Source organism: Accipiter gentilis, chromosome 7 (genome assembly GCF_929443795.1).
Source record: "Accipiter gentilis chromosome 7, bAccGen1.1, whole genome shotgun sequence".
Lineage (NCBI taxonomy): Eukaryota > Metazoa > Chordata > Aves > Accipitriformes > Accipitridae > Astur > Astur gentilis.
Window position 1 is genome coordinate 23,125,509 of NC_064886.1, and position 10,505 is coordinate 23,136,013.

General features: G+C 68.7%; 3 protein-coding genes across 6 annotated transcripts; 1 reads left to right on the forward strand and 2 right to left on the reverse strand.

The window, feature by feature from the left end:
• Positions 1 to 228: 228 nt before the first annotated feature.
• On the reverse strand, positions 229 to 4,495 carry LDHD (lactate dehydrogenase D). 2 transcript variants are annotated; one of them, XM_049806572.1, is made up of 11 exons: positions 4,412 to 4,495; positions 4,143 to 4,255; positions 3,345 to 3,486; positions 3,111 to 3,252; positions 2,247 to 2,406; positions 1,975 to 2,174; positions 1,768 to 1,896; positions 1,019 to 1,146; positions 843 to 933; positions 640 to 751; positions 229 to 554 (listed from the first exon to the last, which is right to left on the reverse strand). In XM_049806572.1, exons 1-11 carry the CDS (start codon positions 4,472 to 4,474, stop codon positions 389 to 391), a joined length of 1,446 nt encoding a protein of 481 aa, XP_049662529.1. In that variant the 5' UTR covers positions 4,475 to 4,495; the 3' UTR covers positions 229 to 388. The 2 variants fall into 2 exon arrangements, with proteins under 2 accessions (XP_049662529.1, XP_049662528.1); XM_049806571.1 differs by having other exon boundaries at positions 1,975 to 2,406.
• A 752-nt stretch (positions 4,496 to 5,247) lies between these two features.
• Positions 5,248 to 7,598, reverse strand: LOC126041203 (chymotrypsinogen 2-like). 2 transcript variants are annotated; one of them, XM_049806576.1, is made up of 7 exons: positions 7,550 to 7,598; positions 7,306 to 7,409; positions 7,105 to 7,184; positions 6,913 to 6,991; positions 5,926 to 6,106; positions 5,502 to 5,635; positions 5,248 to 5,409 (listed from the first exon to the last, which is right to left on the reverse strand). In XM_049806576.1, the coding sequence occupies exons 1-7, from the start codon at positions 7,596 to 7,598 to the stop codon at positions 5,248 to 5,250; spliced, it is 789 nt and encodes a 262-aa protein (XP_049662533.1). The 2 variants fall into 2 exon arrangements, with proteins under 2 accessions (XP_049662533.1, XP_049662532.1); XM_049806575.1 differs by having other exon boundaries at positions 7,529 to 7,598.
• Positions 7,599 to 8,012: 414 nt separating this feature from the next.
• Positions 8,013 to 10,363, forward strand: LOC126041202 (chymotrypsinogen 2-like). Of its 2 annotated transcripts, none has more exons than XM_049806573.1 (7): positions 8,013 to 8,082; positions 8,202 to 8,305; positions 8,427 to 8,506; positions 8,620 to 8,698; positions 9,505 to 9,685; positions 9,976 to 10,109; positions 10,202 to 10,363. In XM_049806573.1, exons 1-7 carry the CDS (start codon positions 8,013 to 8,015, stop codon positions 10,361 to 10,363), a joined length of 810 nt encoding a protein of 269 aa, XP_049662530.1. The 2 variants fall into 2 exon arrangements, with proteins under 2 accessions (XP_049662530.1, XP_049662531.1); XM_049806574.1 differs by having other exon boundaries at positions 8,013 to 8,061.
• Positions 10,364 to 10,505: the final 142 nt, after the last annotated feature.

The window sequence follows — 10,505 nt, forward strand, 5'->3', positions numbered from 1 at the left end:
CTTCCCCATACCTGCCTTGGCATGGGGATGCCCATGGTGGTGCTCAGCACGTCCCAGAGAGCTCCCAGCCCTGCACTGCCGGCACCACAGCTCTGGGGATGTGGCTAAACTGGGATCCACACTCCCCCTTCCTTGTGGGTGTCTGCGTGTGCACTGCTTGGGAGAGGGACCCCTGGGGAGGGGCTGGGGTGTCCTATCCCCCCAAAAGACATCATGGCGCACGGAGGCTGCTGGTGCAAAGGTGTTTATTGGGGGTTTGGGGGGTCTCCAACCCACAGAAGTGGGGATGGAGGGATTTGGGGGAAAATGAGGGGTGGCAGTGCAGGGCACCCCAGCAATGACTCTGGGGGCTCCTGCCCCCCCACTGGCTTGGTATCGGTGCCCCCCCTCAGAGCACCTTGCCGGGGTTCATGAGGTTGTGGGGGTCCAGTGCAGCTTTGATGCGGCGCAGGGTGTCCAGCCCCTCCTGACCCAGCTCCTCCAGCAGCAGTGCCCGCTTGCCCAGCCCCACGCCGTGCTCCCCGGTGCAGGTGCCCCCTGCTGCCAGGGCCCGCCTGTGGGACAAGGGGAGGTCAGGGGATTGCATGGGGCTTTCCCCCTCATCCATCCCCATCCCACCCAGGGTGTCCCTGTCCCCACCTGCCCAGGCGCTGGGCAAAGGCATGGACGCGCTGGGCTTCAGCTGGGTCCTGGGGGTCGAAGATGAGGAGGCAGTGGAAGTTGCCGTCACCCACGTGTCCCACCATGGGGCCTACGGAGCTGTGGGTCAGGCGGGGTGCGGTGTGGAGGACAGCAGCCCCCTAACCACCACCCCTGCCCAAGGGGGCTGTGGCCCCACTGACCGGTGAGGCCGGAGTCCTGCAGGTCCCGCTTGGTCTCCACCACCACGTCGGGCAGGCGGGAGATGGGCACGCAGACGTCCGTGGAGTAGCCCTGGGCAGGGCAGGGCAGAGCCGTGGCACCTGCAGCTCCATGGGGCGCTGCCGCCATCGTCTCCATCCCACTCCCTGTCCCTCACCTGGCAGCCAGGCCGCAGGGCCAGGGCGGCGTACCAGGCACTGTGGCGCATGGCCCAGAGCCGCCCACGCTCCTCCGGCTCTTCTGCCCAGGCCAGGCTGGAGCCACCATTCAGCCGCACAATCTCCTCTGCCGGCAGCCAGGAACCCTGGGAGGGGGCTGGGCCGGGACCCACAGCAGCCCCGGGCACCCGGCCCTCACCCTGGGACCCCCAGTCCCCATCCTGAGCACCCATCCCTGCTCTCCCTATCCCTGGTCCTGGGCACCCATTCTCATCCCCAAGACTGCCGGACCCTCAGTCCTCTGCTCTGGGCACCTGTCCCTCACACCCTAGTGACCCCCACGCCTCCCAGTCAATGGCCCTGGGCACCCATCCCTCATCCCAGGACACCCCTGGTCCCCTGTCCCTGGGCACCCAGCACACACCCCAGAGCCACACCATGCCCCCCCCCCAGCACCGTCCCTCACCCTGGGACACCCCGGTCCCCCTGTCCGTAGGCACCCATCCCTTGCCTTGGTGACACACTGGTACCCCAGCCCTCAGCTCTGGGCGCCCATTCCTCACCCTGGTGACCCTTCAGGTCCCCCAGATCCCATACTTGGGCACCTGTCCTTCACCCCAGGACACCCCTGTCCCTGGGTACGCATCCCTCACCCCTGGGTGCCCACCACGTCTCCCCCAGCCCCAGCCACGCTCTTCTCAACACTGATCAGCCCGTCCCTGTGCTGGTTGCTGGTGACATTCCCTACCCGCCTGCCGCTGCTGCTCCGCCAGGCCGTGCTGGGAGCCGTGCAGTTCCAGGAGGAGTGTGGCCGCCACCGGCAGCTCCAGCCCGCTGAAGCGGCTGCAGGCACGCACCATCACCTCGTCCAGGAACTCTGGGTGGGAGGAGGTGGCGCTGAGCCCCAATGACAACCCCCAGCCCCCTGGCCCTACTGCCAGCCCCTGGCACCCACCAATGCGAGCCACAGGCACAGAGGCCTGCAGCACCTGGACAGTGCAGCACACTGCCGCCCGCACGCTGGGGAAAGTAGCGGTGGTGGCAGCGGTGGCCTCGGGCAGGGGGTGCAGGCGCAGGGTGGCCTGTGTCAGGAAGCCCAGGGTGCCCTCAGAGCCCACGAAGAGCGAGGTCAAGTCGTAGCCAGCCGCCCGCTTCCTGCAAGGGGCCAGTGAGTGGGCACCCACATGGCCCCCCCACCTGGCACAGGCCAGCCCCTCCGGTGCCCACCTGGCCTGGCGCCCAGGACCGGCGGTGTGGAGCAGGCGCCCATCCGGCAGCACCACACGCAGGTTGAGCACGTTGGGCCGCATGGTGCCATAGCGCACCGCATTGGTGCCTGAGGCACCTGTGGCTGCCATGCCACACAGCGAGGCATCTGCCCCGGGGTCTGTGGGCAGGGGATGGGTAGGGGATGGGGATGGGATGGGCAGCTGGAGTGGGGACGGCGCCCCAGGATGTCCCCTTGGGAACCCACACTGTGCCCAGCTGGCACCCTGGGAGCCCAGACCTGTGGCAGCCCCAGTGCGCCCCTGGGACCATGGGGACCCCAGCACCCCTGGGACTATGGAGACCTCAGTACCCCTGGGACCATGGCACCCACTCCCCCATTGAGAGCCCTGGGACCACAGCACCTCAGTGGGGACCGCCAGCACCCCTGGGACCACAGCACACCCATGGGAACCCTCCAGCACCTCTGGGACGACAGCATGGCCAGTCCCATGACGAGCCTGACACCTCTGGGACCATGGGGACCCCAGCAGCCCCAGCACCCCAGGGACCCCAGCACGCCAGCCCCATGGGCTCTCCAGCATCCCCTGGGGTCACGGCACACACATAGGCACCCCCAGTAGCCCTGGGACGATGACAGCCACAGCCCCCATGGGACCCCAACACTACCGGGGCCATGGGACCCCCAGCCCCATGACCACCCCCGCTACCCCGCTGGGACTACGGCACCCTTGGCCCCATGGGCACACCCAGCACCCCCAGTGCTCCCAGCATGCCCAGCCCCACAGGTGTCCCCCCCACACCTCCGGTGCCACCACCCCCAGCCCCGGGGCCCCCCTGGTTGCTCGCTGGTGCCCACGGTACCGACGGGGAACCAGAGCCCGGTGCCACGCAGGTGGCTGTTGAGGGCCTTGCGGGTGACGCCGGGCTCCACCGTCACCGAGAAGTCCTCGAGGCTCAGCTCCGCGATGGCGTCCATGCGGCTCAGGTCGAAGCAGACGCCGCCCTGGCGCGGGGGCACCGGCGCGGCTGGGCACGGCTGGCCGCCGAGAGCCCGCGGGCAGGGGCCGGGCAGGGGGTGCAGGGGGGGGCCTGTACCTGCACGGCATTGACGCCGCCCTCGAGGCCGGTGCCGGTGCCGAAGGGCACCATGGGCACGCGGCAGCGGTAGCAGAGCGCCGCCAGCTCCTGCACCTGCCCCACTGCCTGGGGCCACACCACGGCGTCCGGCGGGGCGCAGCTGAGGGCACAGGGCGGCACCGCTGCCCCACGGACCTCACCGTCCCCGAGACCCTTCCCCTCCCCAGCCTCTTCCCGTGTCCCTTCCCCCCCGCAGACCCTTTCCCTGCCCAGACCCTTCCCCTCCCTATGCCCCCTCCCGTCCCCACGGCCCTTCCCCAACCCAGACCCTTCCCCAGCCCCGTGGCCCTTCCTCTCCTCAGACCCTCCTGCTCCCCGGACCCTTCTCTTCCCCACGGCCCTTCCCCAAACCAGGACCCTTTTTTTCCCTGCCCATGGCCCTTCCCCAACCCAGACCTTCTACCCTCTCCCCAGACCCTGCCCTTCCCACCTCCCTTCCCTTTCCCATGGCCGGTGCCCTCCCCAGACCCTGCCCTTCCCCACCTCCTTTCCCTTGCCCGCGGCCCTGCCCTTCCCCACCTCCCCTCGCTTTCCCGTGGCCGTTGCCCTCCCCAGACCCTGCCCTTCCCCACCTCCCTTCCCCTCCCCAGGACCCTTCCCCTCCCCAGACCCTGCCCTTCCCCACGGCCCTTCCCCTCCCCAGGAGGACCCTTCCCCTCCCCAGACCCTGCCCTTCCCCACGGCCCTTCCCCTCCCCAGGAGGACCCTTCCCCTCCCCAGACCCTGCCCCCTGGGGCTCCCGGCCCTGGGACCCACACGTGCATGGACTCGTCGTGGCCGTGCTGCTCGCGCACTGCCATGGCCGTGGAGACGTTGGGGCCCCCGACCACCGCCCTCAGGGCCTCCACGAAGTCGGGGGGCAGCGGGCGCTGGCGGGGGGCGAGGGCCCGTCAGGGCGCGGGCAGCAGGGTCCGGCCCGGGGCCCAGCGGCCCAGGACCCCCCCTGCAGCTGGGGGTGCGGGGCCACCCTGGGACCCCCATCCCGCCGTGCCCCACGGGACCCCCCCGCCCCCGCCCGGCCCCACCTTGGAGCAGCAGCTCCGGCGCCCCAGGGCCCCCCCCAGCCCCAGCACCCGCCGCAGAGCCATGGTGGGGACGGCCAGCGCCTGCCCGGGGCCCGGCCCCCGCTCCCGTCCCCTCCCGTCCCCTCCCCTCCCGCCGCCACCGGCACCGCCACCGCCACGTTAAGGTGGCTCCGGCTGGCGGGGCCGCGGGGCCGCGACGAGCGTCCCCTCCCCGCCGGGGGGGGCCCCGCGCCCCCGGCCCCCGGCCCGGGGCTGTCCCCACAGCTGGCCGGGGGTCCCCAGAGCCGGCCTTGTCCCCACACGTGCGCCCGGCTGTCCCCGCCGCCCCCCGGTGTCCCCAGCCAGGGCGGGTGCCCCCGTGCCTGGCCAGGTGTCCCGCTCCCCAGCCGGGTGTCCCCGTGGGAGCTCCCACACCCGGCCTCGCCCCACACCTGCTCTACAGCCGGCGTCCCCGAGCCTGCTCAGGCGTCCCTGCACCTGGCCGCCCACCCCTGCCTCGCTCCGGTGTGCCCGGCGGAGGCCACGGGTCCCCAGGCCTCCTGTCCTCCTTGGCCAGGGGTCCCTAAGCCCGGCCGGGTGTCCCTGCAGCCGGCCGGGGGTTCCCGACCCCCTGGGAGGCCACACGTCCCCAAGCCTCCAGCCCTCCCGGCCAGTTGTCCCCACGCCCCCCGTCCATCTGTCCCCACGCCCGGAGAAGTGTCCCTAAACCCACCGCATGCCCCTGTCCCCAGCCACGCGTCCCCCAGTCGCTCGGCTGCCCCGTGCCCCCTTCCCACCCAACCCGGCGCCACAGTGAGGATGCAGCGTGGTGAGGTTGGCAGCGTTTATTGCCGGCCTCAGTTGGCCGCCAGGATGGAGTTGATCCAGTTCCGGAGCTTGGTGACACGGGCGTAGACACCGGGCATGTTGGGGTCGCAGGTGCTGCTGCCCCAGGAGACGATGCCCACCAAGTTCCAGACACCGTCCTTCTGGCACACCAGCGGGCCCCCAGAGTCGCCCTGTGGGCAGCGGGTGAGCACAGGGGCTGGGGGGTGGTGGGGGTCCATGGGGCAGGAAGGGGCAGGGGGCAGGGGGAGCTGGGGGCACCTACCATGCAGGAGGAGGCACCATCAGCACCGGCACACACCATCACATCAGCAATGCGGTATCCCCAGTACTGCTTGCACTGCGGGTTGGTGAGCAGGGGCAGGGCTGCCTGCTGCAGCACCGTCGGAGTCGCCGAGGCTGTGGGCAAGCGGGGCGGTGTCAGCGCCGGGGACGAGAATGGGAATTGGGGCAGGGATGGGGATTGGGATGTGGAAAGGTATGTGGAGGAGGATGACAACGAGGATTGGGATGGGCGTGGCGATGAGGAGAGGAATGGGTCAGGGTTGGGGACTGGGGATGTGGATGAGGAAGGGGACAGGGATGAGAATGGCGATGAGGACAGGGATGGGATGGGATAGGAATAGGGAATTGGGTTGGGGCTGAGGATGAGGATGGTGGATTGGGATGGAGACAGGAAAGTGCAGTACCATTGGGGTCAGTGAGCCCCCAGCCGGTGGTGACGCAGGTCATGCCCCCTGGGAAGTCATCGGTGGGCTGAGGCAGGCAGACAGGGGACACACGGGCCGACAGCCGTGCTGGGGTGGCCAGTTTGAGCAGAGTGATGTCGTCGCGGATGGTCAGCATGTTGAACTTGGGGTTCTTGAAGACCTGGACAGGCAGCACCGCTCCCAGTGCCCACACCCTCAGCCAGGGCGCTGGGCACTGGGGACTCCACAGGGACTGACAGGGACCATGGGGACTGAGAGGGACCCCGGGGACGGATGGGAACCCCATGGAATGGCCCTGTGCGTCCCAGGCTGATGGGGTCCCTGGGGTGCAGATTCCAACCCCTGGGGCACAGGGGAGCAGGGAGGCGACAGGGGACTCATGGGGACCCCAGGGAGCAGACCCCAAGTCCTGGGCTGAAAGGAACCCAGGAAGCAGATCCCAGCCCTGGGGGCAGATGGGTGGACACCCCAGGGACACCAACAGGGACTCGGGGGGATCCCCAGCTGAGGTGCCCCCAGGGAACAGGAGAAAACCCCAGGCACCGACGGATGCCAGGGACCAGGGCGCAGACCCCAGTCCTCAGGATGATGGGGTCACCAACGAACCCACGTCCCACCCAGGGCTGCTGCCAGCCGGGGACCTTGGGGCTGCTCAGGGCTCCACAGGGACACCCCAGGTCACACCACCTGCTGGGATGAGGGGACCCTGGGGGCCTGACCCCATCCCTTGGGGGTCCTGGGGATGGGATCCTGACCTGAGGGATGACGGAGAGAAGGGACACCCCAGGGGACCCCAGCCCAGGGATGCAGGGCGCCATGGACACCCTAGGGACCCTGACCCTCAGAATATGGGGAACCAGGGACCCCCTGGGGACCCGAGCCCCAGGATAAGAGGACCCAGACCCCCAAGGTTCCCCATGGTGACTGTGGGACCCCACAGGCACACAGCCCCCACACCGGTGGTACCTTCTCGATGGTGAGCTTCTGTTCATCAGGGGAGGGTGAGGCCTGGTCATATGCGCCCACCACCACAGTGTCAGTGGTCCTGGGCACAAGCAAGTGCTGAGCACCAGGCACTGGCACAGGGATGGGGTTTCCTTGGGGAACCCCATGCCCGTGCCCAGCCCTGCGCCAGCCAGTGGCAGAGCTGGTGCCTACCTGACACCGCAGTGGGCAGCAGTGACCACCCAGTATTCGCTGATCAGTGACCCGCCGCAGAAGTGGAAGCCATCATAGCGCTAGTGGGGAGAGCTGCCGTCAGCACCGCCGGCACTGCCGCCGGGGTTCTCTGTGCCCAGCTCCTGCCCCGGTAACCATCCCGGCACCCAGTATAGCACCCGCCCCACCTTGGGCACTTACCTGGAGGGAGACCTGCCATGGCCAGGACCCTGGCACCGCCGGCTCCCCATTGACAATGCGGTTGTAGCCAGGGATGACGGGTGCGATGGCGGGCACACCGCAGCCTGTGGGGCACAGGCAGACATGGGACGGGGGCTCCGAACGCCCCAGCCCCATGCTCCCCCACTGCTGCCACCCCCCTGAGCCCCTTGCCCACCCCACCGAGCCCCACAGCCCCACGCACTGTCCAGGGAGAGGGTGGCACGGGCAGAGCCCGCAAGCGCCAGGCAGCTCAGCAGCCACAGCAGAGCCATCGCCACTCGTGGGGACAGACCCTGCCTGGGGACCAGTAGCTCTTATACCTGCCGCTGGGCACGTCCCTGCCGCTGGCCTTGCCGCCACGGCCTCGGGAGATAGTGTGGCACCCGGCACAGTGCCAGGACAGGCCCTGGGAGCATGGCACCTGGAGTCGGTGGCCTTGGCTTGCGTCATGGGGCAGTGCTGGTGGGGGTCTAAGTTCTGGCTTCAGCATGCTCCTTGGCATGGTGCATGGAACCCAGGGGTTGGGTGATGGCCACAATGCCAAGGCTGGCACTGTGCTGGCAGAGGCGTGCTGGGCGCCACACTATCTCCCGAGGCCGTGGCGGCAAGGCCAGCGGCAGGGACGTGCCCAGCGGCAGGTATAAGAGCTACTGGTCCCCAGGCAGGGTCTGTCCCCACGAGTGGCGATGGCTCTGCTGTGGCTGCTGAGCTGCCTGGCGCTTGCGGGCTCTGCCCGTGCCACCCTCTCCCTGGACAGTGCGTGGGGCTGTGGGGCTCGGTGGGGTGGGCAAGGGGCTCAGGGGGGTGGCAGCAGTGGGGGAGCATGGGGCTGGGGCGTTCGGAGCCCCCGTCCCATGTCTGCCTGTGCCCCACAGGCTGCGGTGTGCCCGCCATCGCACCCGTCATCCCTGGCTACAACCGCATTGTCAATGGGGAGCCGGCGGTGCCAGGGTCCTGGCCATGGCAGGTCTCCCTCCAGGTAAGTGCCCAAGGTGGGGCGGGTGCTATACTGGGTGCCGGGATGGTTACCGGGGCAGGAGCTGGGCACAGAGAACCCCGGCGGCAGTGCCGGCGGTGCTGACGGCAGCTCTCCCCACTAGCGCTATGATGGCTTCCACTTCTGCGGCGGGTCACTGATCAGCGAATACTGGGTGGTCACTGCTGCCCACTGCGGTGTCAGGTAGGCACCAGCTCTGCCACTGGCTGGCGCAGGGCTGGGCACGGGCATGGGGTTCCCCAAGGAAACCCCATCCCTGTGCCAGTGCCTGGTGCTCAGCACTTGCTTGTGCCCAGGACCACTGACACTGTGGTGGTGGGCGCATATGACCAGGCCTCACCCTCCCCTGATGAACAGAAGCTCACCATCGAGAAGGTACCACCGGTGTGGGGGCTGTGTGCCTGTGGGGTCCCACAGTCACCATGGGGAACCTTGGGGGTCTGGGTCCTCTTATCCTGGGGCTCGGGTCCCCAGGGGGTCCCTGGTTCCCCATATTCTGAGGGTCAGGGTCCCTAGGGTGTCCATGGCGCCCTGCATCCCTGGGCTGGGGTCCCCTGGGGTGTCCCTTCTCTCCGTCATCCCTCAGGTCAGGATCCCATCCCCAGGACCCCCAAGGGATGGGGTCAGGCCCCCAGGGTCCCCTCATCCCAGCAGGTGGTGTGACCTGGGGTGTCCCTGTGGAGCCCTGAGCAGCCCCAAGGTCCCCGGCTGGCAGCAGCCCTGGGTGGGACGTGGGTTCGTTGGTGACCCCATCATCCTGAGGACTGGGGTCTGCGCCCTGGTCCCTGGCATCCGTCGGTGCCTGGGGTTTTCTCCTGTTCCCTGGGGGCACCTCAGCTGGGGATCCCCCCGAGTCCCTGTTGGTGTCCCTGGGGTGTCCACCCATCTGCCCCCAGGGCTGGGATCTGCTTCCTGGGTTCCTTTCAGCCCAGGACTTGGGGTCTGCTCCCTGGGGTCCCCATGAGTCCCCTGTCGCCTCCCTGCTCCCCTGTGCCCCAGGGGTTGGAATCTGCACCCCAGGGACCCCATCAGCCTGGGACGCACAGGGCCATTCCATGGGGTTCCCATCCGTCCCCGGGGTCCCTCTCAGTCCCCATGGTCCCTGTCAGTCCCTGTGGAGTCCCCAGTGCCCAGCGCCCTGGCTGAGGGTGTGGGCACTGGGAGCGGTGCTGCCTGTCCAGGTCTTCAAGAACCCCAAGTTCAACATGCTGACCATCCGCGACGACATCACTCTGCTCAAACTGGCCACCCCAGCACGGCTGTCGGCCCGTGTGTCCCCTGTCTGCCTGCCTCAGCCCACCGATGACTTCCCAGGGGGCATGACCTGCGTCACCACCGGCTGGGGGCTCACTGACCCCAATGGTACTGCACTTTCCTGTCTCCATCCCAATCCACCATCCTCATCCTCAGCCCCAACCCAATTCCCTATTCCTATCCCATCCCATCCCTGTCCTCATCGCCATTCTCATCCCTGTCCCCTTCCTCATCCACATCCCCAGTCCCCAACCCTGACCCATTCCTCTCCTCATCTCCACGCCCATCCCAATCCTCGTTGTCATCCTCCTCCACATACCTTTCCACATCCCAATCCCCATCCCTGCCCCAATTCCCATTCTCGTCCCCGGCGCTGACACCGCCCCGCTTGCCCACAGCCTCGGCGACTCCGACGGTGCTGCAGCAGGCAGCCCTGCCCCTGCTCACCAACCCGCAGTGCAAGCAGTACTGGGGATACCGCATTGCTGATGTGATGGTGTGTGCCGGTGCTGATGGTGCCTCCTCCTGCATGGTAGGTGCCCCCAGCTCCCCCTGCCCCCTGCCCCTTCCTGCCCCATGGACCCCCACCACCCCCCAGCCCCTGTGCTCACCCGCTGCCCACAGGGCGACTCTGGGGGCCCGCTGGTGTGCCAGAAGGACGGTGTCTGGAACTTGGTGGGCATCGTCTCCTGGGGCAGCAGCACCTGCGACCCCAACATGCCCGGTGTCTACGCCCGTGTCACCAAGCTCCGGAACTGGATCAACTCCATCCTGGCGGCCAACTGAGGCCGGCAATAAACGCTGCCAACCTCACCACGCTGCATCCTCACTGTGGCGCCGGGTTGGGTGGGAAGGGGGCACGGGGCAGCCGAGCGACTGGGGGACGCGTGGCTGGGGACAGGGGCATGCGGTGGGTTTAGGGACACTT

Excerpts from the sequence above, each read along its gene's own strand:
- LOC126041203 (XM_049806575.1), bottom strand. The coding sequence starts at position 7,598 with ATGGCTCTGCTGTGGCTGCTGAGCTGCCTGGCGCTTGCGGGCTCTGCC. Across the intron at positions 7,185-7,305 it reads CATGGCAGGTCTCCCTCCAG|CGCTATGATGGCTTCCACTT; the intron begins GTAAGTGCCCAA and ends TCTCCCCACTAG. Across the intron at positions 6,992-7,104 it reads GCTGCCCACTGCGGTGTCAG|GACCACTGACACTGTGGTGG; the intron begins GTAGGCACCAGC and ends GCTTGTGCCCAG.
- LDHD (XM_049806571.1), bottom strand. The coding sequence starts at position 4,474 with ATGGCTCTGCGGCGGGTGCTGGGGCTGGGGGGGGCCCTGGGGCGCCGG. Across the intron at positions 1,147-1,767 it reads GGAGCAGCAGCGGCAGGCGG|AGGAGATTGTGCGGCTGAAT; the intron begins GTAGGGAATGTC and ends GGCTGCCGGCAG. Across the intron at positions 752-842 it reads GCAGGACTCCGGCCTCACCG|GCCCCATGGTGGGACACGTG; the intron begins GTCAGTGGGGCC and ends ACAGCTCCGTAG.
- LOC126041202 (XM_049806573.1), top strand. The coding sequence starts at position 8,013 with ATGGCTCTGCTGTGGCTGCTGAGCTGCCTGGCGCTTGCGGGCTCTGCC. Across the intron at positions 8,699-9,504 it reads AGAAGCTCACCATCGAGAAG|GTCTTCAAGAACCCCAAGTT; the intron begins GTACCACCGGTG and ends CTGCCTGTCCAG. Across the intron at positions 10,110-10,201 it reads ATGGTGCCTCCTCCTGCATG|GGCGACTCTGGGGGCCCGCT; the intron begins GTAGGTGCCCCC and ends CGCTGCCCACAG.